This window comes from Cucurbita pepo, chromosome 13 (assembly GCF_057944985.1).
Source record: "Cucurbita pepo subsp. pepo isolate OVF chromosome 13, ASM5794498v1, whole genome shotgun sequence".
In the NCBI taxonomy this organism is placed as follows: domain Eukaryota; kingdom Viridiplantae; phylum Streptophyta; class Magnoliopsida; order Cucurbitales; family Cucurbitaceae; genus Cucurbita; species Cucurbita pepo.
The window spans coordinates 3457737-3475089 of NC_141810.1; the positions used below are offsets into that span (position 1 = coordinate 3457737).

The 17353-nt window shown below is 35.1% G+C and overlaps 1 protein-coding gene and 1 long non-coding RNA gene across 2 annotated transcripts; one reads left to right on the forward strand and one right to left on the reverse strand.

The window, feature by feature from the left end:
- Window positions 1-7911: 7911 nt before the first annotated feature.
- Window positions 7912-11938, reverse strand: LOC111808836 (26S proteasome non-ATPase regulatory subunit 11 homolog). The gene is made up of 2 exons (XM_023695035.2): window positions 11737-11938; window positions 7912-9425 (listed from the first exon to the last, which is right to left on the reverse strand). Exon 2 carries the CDS (start codon window positions 9407-9409, stop codon window positions 8141-8143), a length of 1269 nt encoding a protein of 422 aa, XP_023550803.1. The 5' UTR covers window positions 9410-9425; window positions 11737-11938; the 3' UTR covers window positions 7912-8140.
- Window positions 11939-13155: 1217 nt separating this feature from the next.
- LOC111808348 (uncharacterized) lies at window positions 13156-17353 on the forward strand. The gene is made up of 2 exons (XR_002817053.2): window positions 13156-13373; window positions 17128-17353. It is a non-coding gene; the product is annotated as an uncharacterized LOC111808348 (long non-coding RNA).

Consider the following 17353-nt stretch of genomic DNA (forward strand, 5'->3'; position numbering starts at 1 on the left):
AGCCAATCAAACACAAGCCATGCAAGATCATCCAATCCCTTTTGACTTATTTGGGGCTAAGTAAATATAAAATGTGGAAGATAAAATAGACACATGTGACAATCACTTGTTAACCGACTCTTGCATCCTTCTGCCAATAAGTCAAAAGGGATTGCATGCAACCAACCATTGACGCCTTTTGCATCCTTGGCCATAAATATTTTAAGCATGCGGCGGTCAGGTCCGTCAACGTCAAGTGGGCAACACAAAATTCCACAAATGTCGGCTTCAGCTAATAAATTAATTTAGATTATACAGTGACAACCAAATAAGGGGACGTGGATGGCAGAAGGAAGATATAAATATATATAACGATACAATTGTCTCTCTATCGACCATTCAGCTCTCCTCTTACCTCGTTCATGTTCATGAGAATAATGGAGATTAAAGAACAGATAGAGAAGAGAATGAAAGAAGTGAAAGACATGGGGGAGAAGGTAGAAAGCAAAGTGAATTAGTATGACACCACATTACACGCTATCATTGTTGCTTATTTGGTTTGGGAACGTGTCTTCTTCTTCTTTTTCTCTAATTATTATTTTTCTTCTCCATTCTCCTTTTTTTTTTCTTTTAGTTTGGTTGGGACTGCACAACAATGCACACGAGAGAAAATGCAAAAATGTAAAGATGAATTTTGGCTAAAAGTTTATATGGATGACTCCAGTATCTACACCAAAAAAATACAAAAAACGAAGAAAGTACACTTTGAAAGGAGTATCTAAGTATATATATATATGGTTTGAGTTTACTATATATATATATATATAGTTTTACCAGATATATATATAAATTTGACCATTTACTATTTATAAAAATTGAATAAATTATAAATAGCCAACAAGCTCTATATCCCCACAATTCTCGCTCTTGTAGACTGATCTAGTAAATCAAGAATTTTATTCTCAAATGGCTATCAACATCTTCACTACACCATACCAATTAAGGCTTTGCACAGCCTCAATGTTTCAACATCAACACATTTTGTCACTGGCTTTATTGGGTTCTTTGCACTCTCTATCATTCTTCAAACACATCACCATCTTCTACTAACCTGCGAGTGAAATGGTATTACCTTTTGTGTTTTGTCTTTGAATGATAGACCATGTTTTTCACCAACGGTATAACATTCTGATTATTTGTCCAAAGAATCTTCTCATGCTACTTCTTGCCCAATTCTTCTAGACAGTTTGCCATTCATATCATCTCCTTTTCAGCTTCAACTATTGTCACGTACTCAGCCTCAGTAGATAAAAGAGCAACTCATTTATGAAGCCTAGACATCCCATCATTCATGACTTTCTCCCACTTGCTTGTATCCTCCAACTGTAGGGTCTCATCAAAAGGCTTTGGTTCCCCTTCATCAGTCAACAACAGGGTAATATGAAGGTACATACCTATATGGTAATCTAATAGCGATATTTTCAACACCTGCTCAGGTGCCACTTGCTCTACCTCTAGTTCCTCAGCAATAGTCTCAGAAGTTCCTTGAGTGCCTGCTATAACAAGACTAAGTCTCAGGATTCTCTTGTTCTTGACATCCCAAAACTTGTACCCGAAAATGTCAGAATCATAGCCTATGAGGTAGCACTTCATAGACTCAACGTCAAGCTTGTCACTCTTCTCTGGATCAACACGTATATACACAGTATAGCCAAAAGTTCTCAAGTGAGAGTACTTGAGTTCTTTTCCTGTCCATAGTTCTTCTAGCAACTTGAACTCGCAGGGTACTGTAGGCCCCTCTATTGATCAAGTAGATTGTTGAATTTACAACATTGACCCATAATATCTTTGGCAATCCATAATGAATCTTCATACTCCTTGCCGCTCATTCAATGTTTCGTTCATCCTTTCAGCAATACCATTTTGCCTTGCTTTATTGGGAACTGTCCTCGTTAATCTAATTCCCTCAGCCACGCAAAATGCTTTGAATTATGACTTATCGTATTTTCCTCCATTGTTAGACCTCAGGCATTTGATCTTCATGTCGATCTGATTTTCAACTTCTGCTTTCCACTTCTTAAAGGTGGCAAACACATCTGACTTGTGTTTCTGATTTTCAACTTCTGCTTTCCACTTCTTAAAGGTGGCAAACACATCTGACTTGTGTTTCAGGAAATAAATTCACACCTTCCTACTGAAATCATCGATGAAGGGGACATAGAACTTTGATCCGCCAAGTAGTGGAACTGGAGATGGTCCCCAAACATCTGTATGAACCATTTCCAACCTCACTATCTTCAATTCTCTGGCAACCTTTGTGAAGCCAACTCGTTTTTGTCTTATAATGTAGTTCTCTCAATGACTCATATCAACAGATTTCAGACCTTCTAAAACTCCTTTCGCGACTAGCATCTTCATTCCTTTGACGCTCATAAGTCCAAGTTTATTGTATCATAGACTCGAATTTGAAGCACTCTCAGGAACAACAACCATGTTCATACCTTCTACAGTGGTGTAAAAGGTTCCAAATTTTGTACCACGTGCTACCACCATAGCACCCTTCACAATCTTCCACGAACCCTTTCCAAACTTTGTTGCATTACCTGTGCTATCCAATTGACCAATAGAGATTAGGTTCTTCTTGAGACTAGGAATATATCTGACATCATTTAATGTCCATTGATTTTCAACACGTTACATTTGATCTGTTTGGAAAATTTTCACGGTTCTTTGATTTTGATCAACCTTTGTTTTGGCCCTTCGATTTACTTCTTCCTCTTTGGTCAACACTAAGAGCACCACCAGATGAATCCTCATTTCTCGTTGACGAAGACTTTCACTGAGAACTACATCTTGAATTTCATCGAACTTCAGTTTCTCGGATCCTTGGGAATTGCTGATTGCAGCAACAACAAAATCCCACGACTCCTTGGGAACTGCTGATTGCATCAACAACAGAATCCCACGACTCGGATAAAGATGACATCAAAATCAATGCTTTAATTTCATCTTCGAAATTAATTTTCACCGAACTTAGTTGACTTACAAACATATTAAATTTATTTATATGATCAGCAACAAATCAACCTTCAAGTATTTGTAGATTAAACAATCTCCACATCAAATACACTTGTTAATAGCCAAACAGTTTTTCATACAAATTTAATCTGTATTTTGTCACAAAGTGATGTTTCTCTTTCCATTTTTCATCGTCCCTTATGTTATACATTCACATGCATATAATTCTGTATGTAAATCTATTATCTCACACATGATTTGCGTATTTATAAATGTTCACAACAAACCCTTTTAAGTGTTATAAACAATGGAGACTAAACAAAACTGCAAACTTATGGAAATCTAGAAGTAGAGATTAATTGATATTATAAATATTTATTAAAACAAAACCCATTCGCAATTCAATGTAACAATCTACATGAATAGCTTTTAATCACACAAAGATACAAAGGAAGCATGAGAAATCCAAAAGCGTAGAAATAGAAACACAAACAACCAAACACAAACACCCTGTTCATTTACATAGGGACACCGAGTAGTTACATGCGCACACTTCGAAAGCAGTCACAGCAACCAAAGCACACGCAATGGCGTATATGTAAACTTTCCTCTCCCCAATTCTGAACCTCCCATTGTTGAGTTCCCTCACCTGGAAACCGTAATTCAGCTCCAACCCACCATCTTCTTCATTTCTTGCCTCCAAGATGAGAGTGCGTTCCCTCAAAATCATGTTGAGCGTATTGAGAGAGCGGAACATCATACTCACATTCTCCAACAACATCAAAAAGTAGAGAGCCGAACAAGAAAGACTCAAGCCCACGACCATCCACAAAGGAACACAGTTGTGGGAGGAAGAATTGTGAGAGACAGCAAAGAAAAAGCACCTCTCCCATATGAGATACCCCAAAGCTATGTTGTGGACTTTACTCTCCAACTCACAAACCCTTGCTTCTTCATCAATAGCAGCAGCACTCAACGCCTCAGAATTCCTGTCCATGGGCATGCCAATTGGAACCCTTAACCTATTGGATTGGGGGAACATTTGGGCGTGTGATGGATTATATAGATGGGGAATAAGGTGGGTCAAGCATTTATTCCATTCCTTTATGATATTTCTCTTGAGTTCAAATTTATTATTATTGTTATTATTATTATATAATCTAGGGAGGTCGGTTAAGGAGAATCCTCATACATTCACGTATTTGTTTGACTCGTACATATGATGTAGTTGACATTAGGAATGCTCCAATTTTCAGTATAGACATTCCTCCCCCAATTTTCAGTATAGACATTCCTCCCCCAATTTTCAGTATCAACTTCCCCCCAACCTAACAGCTTAAAATAAATACGAAAAGATGACAACAGCAAAACAAATTAAATATTATATTTTTTCAATAAATTTTAGAAAAGTCAAATGAAAAGAAAAAAGACAAAATATAAGGTTTGGTTTGGTTTTTGAAGTTTTTTTAAGGTTATTTTGAAAAATTAAACTCAGAATATTGCAATTTCAGGGTGGTTAGTAACGAGCATGGATGCACGTGCATGTTGGATGCAATTCGTGTGCCTCTCAAATACATTAATAATTATATATATATATTAGGGGAAGCCGACATGTCGAATTCTCAGTTTTTTTTTTTTTTTTTTTTTTTTTTTTTAAATGATCTAATATTTTCTACTCCTACAATTTATTAAAATCCCGACCCGTACATTTCAAATTCTTTTATTAATACTTTTATAAATATGTCGGAAATTTGATCACTGGAATCATTACATCTTAGAAGAGAGAATTGATCTGTAACATGCACTAGACGTATCTATCATTATCAATTTAAACTTAAACTCAAACATTTGAAGCCAACCTAACTAGATGACGTGAGAAAAAAAAACATCACATTTGTTTAGATGGTACGTGTAACATCTCAACACTACATCTCCTTTAAGTCAAAAGGCACTTGCACTCACGTTTGTTTTGATGTTCCGTATCTACGTTGGAACGTAACACTAATTTCTATATATATAATAAAAAAAATATTATTGTCTATGCTATAAAAAAGTTCTCTTTATGACAAATTAAAATACGTATGAAGAAAATAGGTCGATGAATTTTTATTAGGGTATTAGTTTTGGGTTTGGAGCGTGAGAGGCACGTGTAGGTGGGCGTTTGTATTATATGTTATGAAGGGAAAGGCTGCGGTTTACAGGGTGGAGTGACATGATTATTTATTTATTTCAATCGTCAAAAATTGCGGCGGTGGGCCCATGGGACCACAAATCTTGATGACACGTGGCTCAGACCTTTCTTTCTTTTTTTTTTTTTTTTGTTAAATGGGCCCCATCTCTGTTGTCACGTAACTACCGTAAGCTTTAAACAAATTTACAATTATTATATATATAATATTTAAAAGAAGGTTGGAAAATTCTTTCTTTAAACAAATTTACCCCAAACTCTTGATAATCTCAATAATTACAATAATTTAATTTATATTTATGTAATTTATCTACTGGAAATAACTTTAATATGATCGATTTTTTTAGAATGATTATATGAATAAACACAATTTATTTTGTAAAAATATAATTTTAGATTTATAGGAAAATAAAAATTGATTAATTAAAAAGTTTAATTTAGAACACGAATTTAAGTTCAAATTAATATTTAATATATTATATACATTAAATAAAAAAAAATCAATTTGAAATGTTAAAATTTTATTTAAATACTAGATATATTGAATATAAATTGAAAAATGTTTTAATTAATAGTTAATATATTTGATATATTAAACCTAAAAAAAGAAAATGTCTCTATTGTAGATAATTAAATATTAAAAATAATTAATGTAAATTAAATATATTAAATAAACATATACTTAAAATTTAAATGAAATTCAAATTAGTTAAATATATATTAAAATTTCTCACTATATTAAATTGAAATAAAATATTATATCTTATTATATTAGATATGAAAATATATTATCTGACGTATTAATATATTAGATATTCAAATATAATATTTAATGTATAAATCATTAAAAAAGTATATTCAACTTTGAGAGGTTTTGGAGAACCGTAGGGAACTTTTTCATATTTATGTTTAGTTTTGTTTAGTTTTGTTTAATTTTAAATAATTCGGCAAAACTTATTTTAATGCTTCAGCTCTACAAGTGAAACGTTTATTTTCAACATGAAAGCCATGAGATAATCCATTTTGATAAGCGTTTACATTTGGTTATGCTCGTGGATATTTTCTTTCAACATTTTGTTCTAAACTTTTCAAATTTATTGTGAACGTATTTTTCTTAACCTAAATTTGTAACGACCTAATTTTCTAAAATTTTATATTTATTTGGGCTCTCAACTAAAACAACCTCTAAACTCGAACAGATGAATAGTGTTTGACATGCGAAGAAGACGAGTTGGTCAATTGAAGGGTCAACGTGGTTGAGTCGATCTATTACAGTATAATGCGAGGCAATACCCCAAGCAACAGTTGATTGCCAACTCCTCCTCCTCCCAGTGTAGTCGATGAACGGAGAAAATTTCAAATCTCTTGATTTTTGTGTAGTTCATTTTTGTGTGAGGAACTAGGGATATACATTGAATCCAAAAATCCGATGGCACTATCTGACCCAACCCAGATTATAGGGGTTACAATTTTTGTTTGTTGTTGTTGAATTTTTTTTAATGATTATAAATTGATTTGTATTCGTCCAAAAAAATTTCCTTTAACTCAATACACTCCCTTCCTTCAACTTCCGTAACTCCTGGGGTTCTTTTTTTAAAAAAAATAATTAATTTAAATAGTAATAAGAATGAAATAACATTAATTTTATAAAGATGGTGAAAATAAAATGAAATATTAATTTTGAAGTCAACATAAAACCAGTTTGGGACATGCAAAACTTAGCGGTTTCAGAGAAATATATATTTTTAAAAATCTCAAGGATGCAGAGAACTAATTAAATAAATAAAAATGTCAAGCCACATTTCTGGCTGTTATTGCAAATTCAATAATTGAGTTATTAGTAGCAAAAAGGTTTCTAATTAGCTTAATTATTTAATTCACATCCAATTTTTATTTTTTTTTTCTTCACAAATTTTGACTATTTTCATATGCATATTACGTATATTACTTATATTAATAGATAGATACGATCATATTTAATTAAGTTACCTTTATGGTCAAATTTACAAATTTAAATAGTTTCTAGCTATCCTATCCTATTTAAGTTACGTAAGGGGTAAAACAAATTATTATATATTTGCAAGACCTTATTAAATACAAAATTATAAAAATTTAATTTTTTCAAATGAGCTAATATTTTATCTTCAGAGAATAATGTAAGCAAAAAGTTAATATGCTTGCAAGCCTAATAACATTTTTATCTTAAATTATTTCAATTTGGTACCATGCATATCATTCGTTCTTCATTGAGTGCATATAATTTTTTTTTTTTTTTTAATACAATTATTTGAACAAAATCATATCCCAACATAAAAATTTACAATTTAAAGCTTACATAATTATTGGCATAGTAGTTCTCATAATTAATTCAAGATAGTAGTTCTCCTAAATCGAGAGATTAACATAGACTATTAAAGAATCTAAAGATCTCAAAATGTTAGAAATAATCAAATTTTAAGATTCAAAATAAAGCACCATGAATAGTTTCTCAATCAAGTTCTGGTTAAGAGATCATATCTTTTTGGTTAACTCTCCACTACCCTTCGTCCACTACAAGAAGTTATGAGAACAAACATGATGATTGCTTTTATTCTCTAACAGCGTCTCAGAGAAATTTCAGACATTCCTTTTCATCAAGCTTCAACTCCGAAGAAATCACTGATGATCAACAAGTAACCTGAAAATAAAATTCGTCCGTGTCCGAAAGAATGGGAAAAGAGGCAAGGTACACACACTGATCTAAATTCATTTCAAGTTCTAATAATGAGCCTAAACCGTCTTTCTCTGAACAGTTCTGCAGCTAAAACTTCAAACTAAAGTTCTTTCAAATCACCGTATAGACTTACTTTAGGAAATTCAAGAGTAAAAAAACATGGCAGTCCCATACCAAGGAGGCAACCGAAGTGCAAAACTACAGCAGCTCGCTCGAAGCAGTTCAGTCTGATGCTAGAAACTTTATGCCATTATCTTTGCTGACCTAACATAGAGGCTATCCACAACCTTGCCAATGTTGGAAATGGTTTCCAGTGTGGCTGGATATATGGCATCAGTCTTCGGGTCGTCGAAAATGACTAGGCATCCAGCACCTTGATCTAAGGTCCCTGCAAACTTCTTGTCTAGAATCATCTGAGACAACTTCTTTTCCACATGATCCACTGGCAGTTCAATCAGGTCGGCAATATGAGCAATCTCAACTCTTGAGAATGGTTCGATCAACCTGCACAGATTTTGCTCCAACAAAGTGTCATAGAGAGAAGAGAGATGCCTGTGGACAATAGGGTCTTCCTCTAGTTGAGCCTTAAAATCTCTAAGTGCTGTCTCGAAAAGCTTTAACGAACGTTTGGAATGTGCATCAGCTACGGCCTTCATGGCATCCAGCTCAATTCCCACGTATTGTAGACCTGCTTTTGATGAAATTATTCCTGCCACATCATCAGCCTGGTTAACCATTATTTTGCACAGCAACATATATTTGAGGCTAAATACAGCCCGGGGATCTTCAAGAGCATTGAAGGCTTCAAAAGCTTCAAAGAAATAACTGTAAGCAGTTTTATAATCCTTCTCTTCCGCATGAAGGATGCCACTCTGCAAGTCAATAGTTCCCTGTTGTGCTGGAGGCACGTATATGGCATTAGCAGCTGTTCTTGCGGCAGTAAGTGCAGCCTTCGCTTTAGGGAGGTTCCTCAGAGAAAAATGGAGCTTGCTCTCCAGTAGATCTATGTCTACGAGGAGGAGCTTATCATCCAGTCTTCTTACTTCCTTGATTAATCCAGTCAGGAGATTTAAGGCTTCCGGGTACTCCTTATTTTCCATCAAAAGAGCTGCAAGCCTGGCCTCAACTCGTTGCCGAAGGAAAGTTCGCTTCTCAGCACGTGTCCACTGGACCATTTCCTTGCATAGGGAAATCTGTAGATTAGATGTGTCTGGTATTTTAGCCACGGCATCAATGATTCCTCGGACAATTTTTGCTGTTTTTGCTTTTGGTATCAAGTTAAAGAAAGGCCTAAGTTGAGTCAAAAGGTTCCGAAGATCCTCTGCACGATTCTCTTGTCTGAGAAGATCTGAGAGATTTGTTATGGCCTGTTCTTTTATCCGTAGAGCCTCAGGGGAAGATGAAGGGTTTTCAAGAATACGGTAAAGGATTGAGATAGACTCTGAAGAATTCTTAGCTTCTAAAGCCTCAGCAATTGAATCAGTAGTGGCAGGTAGATAAGATGTTGACATTGTTACAGACTAGAACCTGCAGAAGCAAGTCACTTAAGAACGTGAAAACTTTATTTAGACAGTAAAAACAAAACGTATGAAAGTCCCTCCTGGTCAAATAACAATAAAGTCCTGCATTATACTACCAAATGCGGAGAAAATTATCAGAAAGCAACTGAAACACAAAGCTTCCAAGTCCCTCTATCTGAAGTTCTTGGTTCCCTATCTCAATCCCGCACTTTCCCCTCTCTATCCACTTCATAATAAACTCTTAAGATATCTTTGAAAAAGACCCAGCAGCCAAAGCCAGCGGTTGAGCAGACAAGATTCAGAATTTGGAAATTCCCAAGAAACAAACTAGTAAAGGAAACGTCATAATTTTTCTTTCTTTTTTTTTTTTTTTTTTTGGGGGGGGAACAACTTCTCATTAATATAATGAAAAGGAAATGTTCACGCGATAGTTACTCTCAAAGGGAGTAAAAACAGAGAAAGAAAAAGAAAAATCAAGCACCTAGAGGTAATAACAATCAAATAGAGGTTAGCCCTGGGAATCATAAAACTATACATGTTTCATGAATTATTAAGAGCTTCTCAGCCACCAGCAAGTCATTTTTTAGAAGCTCTTCTTGCAAACAAGTTGCAATAACTTCCTCAGTAAAAGGCCACTTAAATCGGAACTTGATTTCAGCCCCAAACCAACCAAATATTAAAAACCGTAACATGCAAAGATCCTTTGGAAAACGCCAAAATAAATTCTATATCAACCACCTTTTCAGCTCTTCATGAAAATAGGTTGCACTAACTCCCCCAAGGAAAGGCCACTTAAAACGAAATTTAACTTCAGCCAATAATCAACCAAAATATAAACACTGGGCATTCAAAGCTCCATTGGAAAATGCCAAAACAAATGTTATATCAACCTCCCTTTCTCCAACCAAAGCACTAAGTAAGTGAACATACAATGCTACTTTGGAACTCCACATGAATTTAATGAGTTTTGAACAAAATATACCAACATTTGATTCTTGTAGAAGAACCAAGTAGGACAATGGTGCTGCAGAAACTTCTTCAACTGAGTAATTTTCAAATAGTACCCAAATCCCCATGTGTTCCAAGATAGAACTTTCATTGAATCACCAAGGATAATTATTGATCATAATCTGACATTTACAACCAACTGTTATAAAATCTAAAAGGGGAAGACCCCCGAAACCAAACTTCCAGCTTCCAAAAGCGAAGGGAAATGTTGAGAAAAAATATAAGCTTGTCTTGATACCCTTGAATTGTTAAACAACTGATCCCATTCTTTGTAAATAAAAGAAGTCTAAAAGAACAACTTTGAAAAATGTGTATCCATCAAGTTCTTCTTAACAACCTCTACATAACTGCTATAATTTGATTTTTCCTTGGACACTGCCAGCAAAAGAGCATTAGACGAAGTCGTAGGTGCATCAAACAAATACTTCAAAGAATCTGAATGAACTCGTTCATCAAACTTTCTAAGGAAATCTTTTTAGCATTTCCCAGAAAACCAGCCATTCTTTTTTCAACAGAACAGCTTTTACTTCAAACAATTTCCTTCCACTCGAAGGTAGCCAAACAACACACTCAATAAACCATTCTAGAGAGGACTTAACAAACTCAATAAACCATCCGAGAGAGAACTTAGGCTAACTGCAATAAATCTACCAAAGAACTTTCAAACTCACGTAAATGGGAGACTGAAAGAGGAAAACTCAAATTACGCTTTATTTCATCAATAAAGAAGATGTCATCTTTGAACCAACTACTGTAAAAAATGTTACCTACACAACAGTTTCGAATTTCCACGAACAAGAACCAACAGATTCTTAAGTATATAATGTAGATACAACAGCTTCTTAATCCCAAATCTCAAAATGAGAAACAAATCAAGTAACAAACCTTAAAGGAAATGATGTCTCTGAAGAGCGGATTCTTCAAAGTATGTTTCAATAATTTACATCCATACTTAGAAAAGAAAACTCATAAGCTATAACCTGAAAGACAAGAGGCTCGCAGATAAAAAAAAAAACGCAAAAGAAATAAAAGGGTTACAAAATCGCAACCTAATTTGAGACTAAGCTGCCCTAAAGAACAATAATGCTTCTGTATCCCATTTGAACCCCAGAAACAGATTTAACTCAGATAGCATCAATTTCTGAAAGCTGAAAGCTCAAATGCAGGTTTGTTCCAAATCACACAGATCACATATCAGAGCTCCGATCCCAAATAAAAGAATTAAAACGAACAACCAGACCTAAACACAATCTTTATTCAAAAAGAAAAAAATAACCAAAAGATTTGAGTGAGTGAGAGAGGGAGTGTACACTGGAACGTGGGCGACGGCGATGAGTGTGAGATGAAGTTCAGACAACGGAGAGAACAACGAAAACGGATTTGCTGACAAATTGGCTTGCAGAGAGAATCGGAGTCGCAAGAACAAGATCCAAGTGATGAAATGGAAAGGGACGAAAGAATAGGGTTCGTTTGTGTTCTTTCTTGGGGATGAGGTAAAGTGCCCCTTCTCTATTAGGAAATCATTTTCTTTTCTTTTCTTCCTAATTTCTGTATTTAATTTTTAATATTTTGAAAATGATTAATAGATTCATAAATCTAATATATTTATGAATTTAAATTATTTTTTAAAGTTAAGAGGCAAAATTTGTAAATTTAAAAAATAAGAGTCTCAAATATAAATTTTAAAAACTAAATTTGCCAATTTACTCGAAATTTGAAGAAAAAATAAATAGTCCAATTTACACCATCAAACTTAAAAGTTATATATGAGTGGAAACATCTCCCTAACAGACAGCATTTTAAAACTATGAGGCTGTCGGCGATACGTAACGAGCCAAAACGGACAATATTTGTTAGCGGTGAGCTTAGGTCATTAAAAATTGTATAAGAGCCAGACATCGGATAGTGTGCTAGTGAAAACATTGGCCCCTAAAGAGGGTGGATTGTAAGATTCCACCTCGGTTGGAGAGAGGAACGAAACACTATACTCGCTCCTAAGGGGAGTGGATTGTGAGATCCCATAGTGGGAACAAAACATTTCTCATGAGGGTGTGGAAACCTCTCCCTAACAGACGCGTTTTAAAATTATGAGGCTGTCGGCGATACGTAACGAGCCAAAACGGACAATATTTGTTAGCGGTGAGCTTAGGGCATTGCAAATGGTATCAGAGCCAGACATTGAGTAGTATGCTAGTGAAGACGTTGGCCCCTAAAGAGGGTGGATTGTGAGATCCCATAGTGGGAACAAAACATTTCTTATAAGGGTGTGAAAATTTCTCTCTAGTAGATGCGTTTTAAAACCATGAGACTAATGGTGATACGTAACGGGCCAAAGCGAATAATATATGTTAGCGATAGGTTTGAGTTTTTACAAATAGTATCAGAGTCAGACACTGAGCGGTGTGCCAGTAAGGATGCTATCCCCCAAGAATGGTGGATTGTGAGATTCCACATCGATTGGAGTAGGGAATGTAACATACGCGTTTTAAAATCGTGAGGTTAACGACGATATGTAATGAATTGAGGTTGAAGATGATACGTAATAGGCTAAAACAGACAATATCTACTAACACATAATGACAATTTAAATATTATAACGTGGTAATTAATAATTAAATTTGTGTACAAGTATTTAATTTAAATATTGTAAGTATAATTATAGTAAATGAGGGGATGGATAATAATGGGTATAGGTAATAGGATCTCATTTCCTGTTAAATAAACGTTTAAATAAACGTTTCCTATTTCCTCCCAGTTCTTCCCAGTAACCGAAAGTAGATAAGGCCTTCACGTTAATTTCCCGAGCAAAATTTCAAATGGCATCTTTGAAAAAAAATGGAAGCCGAAGCCGAAGGATGAAGCTTCGTAATCCAGTTTCCGCAACGCCAACATGGTGGATCGAGGTTCATCCAGTTGACTCGGCCCTCTTCCAATTCCGGATTGGCAGGTACTCCGCACCGGTATCGTTGACAAATATGAGATCATTTATCCGCGTTTTCTGTTGTTCAGTAATTTAGAGCATGCTCCCTTTTCTGATTGTGGATTGTGGGCTTTTCTTAGTCGGCTCCCATTCTAGTCAAGTTAATGGGGATGAGAGAGGGAGATTGACGGAGAATTTAGGAAATATCACGAGGGCATAAAGAATTGAAAGGGTTAGAAATAGATATTGTAATTGAATGGATTCATCAAGAAGTGGGTGGGGCTTTTGCCGAATCGGGTAATCTGATTACACAAGCACAATATAGGTCAATAATCCCCCAATCATCACCCTCCACCTGTGTAACGGTCAGTACGGTTAGCCGTCATTAAGAAATGTGAACTAGAAACGACAAGCCATGTCGGTGTTCTTCCCTTTTCTTTTGCTGTCAAAGATCCGAAGTAGGGAATTTAAGGGAAGCTTCGTGAATTTAACAACAACAGAACATGTAGGCAGGAAATTCCCATTAATTTTCTTTGTAGATACGTGCCTATATAAGGTTGATCTTTCCAAGGAGAGATTCATATCCAGTTTTAGGCTATTCCCTTCTAAGAGTGCAGTTCCCTTTCTTTCTTAATCTTACTCTTGAATTCCTTTTTATTTATTGGGACTAGTTGATACCCAATTCAGTTCCATAGTCATGGCGCATGGGGAGTTGAAGAGGAGGTTTAAGGAGTTGATAGATGTGAATGAGAAGCAAGAAACAAAAGTGTGTTACCATAAAAACAAAGTTCAGAACATTGTTTTTGGCTATCTCATTTGGGTTCGTTTGTTCTTCTATGGTATTTCTCAGGCTTTGTCCTTCAAGTGCAATAATTGGTGGGTCATTTTGGCTTTAAGTCTTTTATGGAATTTCATTTACCTTTTACTTTTCCTGGATGCCATGACCATGTTACATCGGGCTCAGTACCAGCTAGACATAATCTGCAAGGAACTAATTGAATTTTGCCAACAAAATTTGATACCCAAAAACCGAGATGATATGGATATAGTGGAGGCTGGTGAATCTTGTGATGGATTTGAGTTCGGTTTCCATAAGAAGATGCTCATGCTTGATCATTCTACAATTGTTGGGAGGAATGTTTATATCTATTTCATTGTCTGTGCTTTGCTTGCTGTTGCTGCGATTGAATTATATGCTTATAAGTACTTGTTATGCAAATGATATGGTGGAGTCGTAGTTAGAATTTAGCTTCCAAGTGTGCTGGGCGAAAATATCTGTGCAAGAAGTTTAGAAAGGAATAAAAGGGTTTCAAGGAAAACGGGCCGAAATTGGAGGAGGTTTTGTATTCATGATGTAAATTAGAGCCTTTTTATAGACTTTGTTTTGTACTTTGTTCACGTGTATTCCTTCATTTGTCTTTGGTTTTTCATTAAACAATGAGTTCTTAGATCTGTTTCTGCTGTAAAATTTGGAACACATATATATACTTGGTTTAGTGGCTGAAAAAGGCCTCTATCCAGCAGAAAACAGAAAAGGAAAAAACAGGGGTATCCAATCGTTCTCCACAGTTATTCTCGAATTTAATGTAATCGATTAAAGGGCTCGATGGAAAAGAGTCCTAATTAAAAACATTATCCTGAATTGCAATCCAGATTTTCCACAAGATCAAGGCTTTTTGCTTGGTCAACCGCTCTCTGATTAAATCCATATGGTCATCAGATTACTCTTGAGGTCTCCTTCTTTTGCTGGATTGGTTTTTGTATGTCTTTGTCATTTCTCTCAAGGAAAGCTTGTGTTATTCCTATATATATATATATATATATGTATTGTCAGTGGTTTAGGCCATTATTCCCACACTTTGTTTGCTTATTCATCAAAAGGCTAGCGGCCAAAGAAAAGTGATGGTAGTATGAAGGTATTTTGGTCATTTTCGTATGTCATGAAAGTTTGGAAGGAGTTGCCAATTAAACACCCAACAACAAGTTCTTAGAATCATTTTTATGACGTCATTTTGGGTGATTAACAGACGCAACAAATTTTATGAAAATGACTTTTTTTTTTTCAAAATTAAACACTTGAAACACAATCCAAACGCACCCTTAGACAGAGAGAGATGAAGAAAAATGTAGAATCAGAAAAGTGGATAGATGCAGATGCTGTAAATTATTGAAGGAAAGAAAATATGAAAACGACAATCAACTTTTCAAACATATCGGTCGGAGAAAGGGCCAAACAAATGGCATGGATAAAGTTCCGTAGTTTTCACTTTCATTTGCTTTTCAGAAACACCGTAGGAACTGGAAATTTAAGGCTGGCTATTGTAATTTGGCTATTCAGATCAAAGTAATTTGGCTTGGAGAATTTAGGGGAATTTTGTGGGGATGAAAGATGTTAATGAGAACCAAGAAACAAGGGTTTGTTACCATGTAACCAAGGTTCAAATATTGTTATTGGCTACCTTGTTTTGAGATGCTTGTTCTTCTTTGGTATCTTTCAGGTTTCTTTGTCCTTCAAGTGCAAGGATTGGTGGGTCGTTTTGGCTTTAGATCTTTTGTGTACCATCATCTACTTTTTGCTTTTTCTGGATGCTGTCACTATGTTATCTCGATCCAGTACCAACTTGACATAATCCTCAAGGAACTAACTGAAATTTTCCACAAAGTTCGGTAGCCCAAAACCAAGATAATATGGGTCTATCAATAGAGGCTGGAGAATGCTCTGATGGATTTGAATTGAGTTTCCATGAGAAGATGTTCATTCTTGATCATTTTTTGAATTGTTGGGAGGAAAGTTTATATCTACTTCCCTGTTTGTGCTTTGCTGGTTCGTACTGCTATTCAGTTATATGGTTGCAAGTGCTTGTTGTGCAACTGAAATGGACATCGACTACATAATCATTGATCTTGTTGCAGATTCTTTCTTGTTCTCCCTTTCAGTAGCACATGCTTGTTCTCCCTTTCCTTAACTCCATGGTCCAAAGACTTGATAGATCCACCCTCAATCATTATCGAAAGGGATTTTAAATGGGTCCTTGAAAGATTCCCTGAAGACCTAAGAGCTTAAAAACTGTCTTAAATGTGATACTCATGACATCATTTGTAAAGAAGAGAATTTTCTGGAGCCAAAAATGTATACTGATAGGGGGGAGCAGTGCAAACAAGTTAATATTAAGCTTCTTTCATCTTTTCTGGTCATGTTTAAAACAGAAGAATCTTACATAAATACATGATCCTGAAGGAGTGGGTATAGCCAGTGACTGACAAAGATGTTGGGAGGACTTCCTTTTCTTATTTCAACACAATCCTGAAGCTCTAGGAATTAGCTCTATGCCCTTAATCCTTGATATGAGCCCTATTTATAAGGCGCATGATGTCTTTTGGAGGCTAACTTTAGCCATCACAAGTTTGGGAACCCTGGGGCCACAGACAAGTACTTGGCTAAATTCTTTGAAAACCGTTGGAACATCCTCAAAAGCAATATTTGGATATTGTTCCATGATATTGTTCCATGTCTTGGTCATTTAAGTTCTTAGTGAACGTCTTATTACAAGGTGTTTCCAATCACCATTAGTTCGGTTTGGGGAAGAGCATCTCGATGCTGTCAAAAACGTGAAAACACTAAGCCTCGTAGTGTAGCGTGTCTTACCGCTACATTTTCGAAAGAGAATTTGAGTTCCTGTGTCTAGAAAATTTGAGATAGATAACTCTAACTTATTTATTCTCTATTTGTTGCAATCTACTCTATGTTATATCACAATTTTATATTTTTCTAATTTTTCAGATGATTGAAGACCCTCCCGCTCCATCAATGTCATGCACAAATAATTATTTTTTCTATGTAAGTAAAATATTTTATTAGTAGTTTTTTTTTGTTATGCATCATTTATTTAAACTATTTATTTTTATTATTTTTATATAATGTGTGCTCTCGAAGTTTGTGCTCAAGTTTGTAGAAAGATGAATTACTTGCCCTTTTACAAAAACTAAAAATTTTTGTTGAATGATTA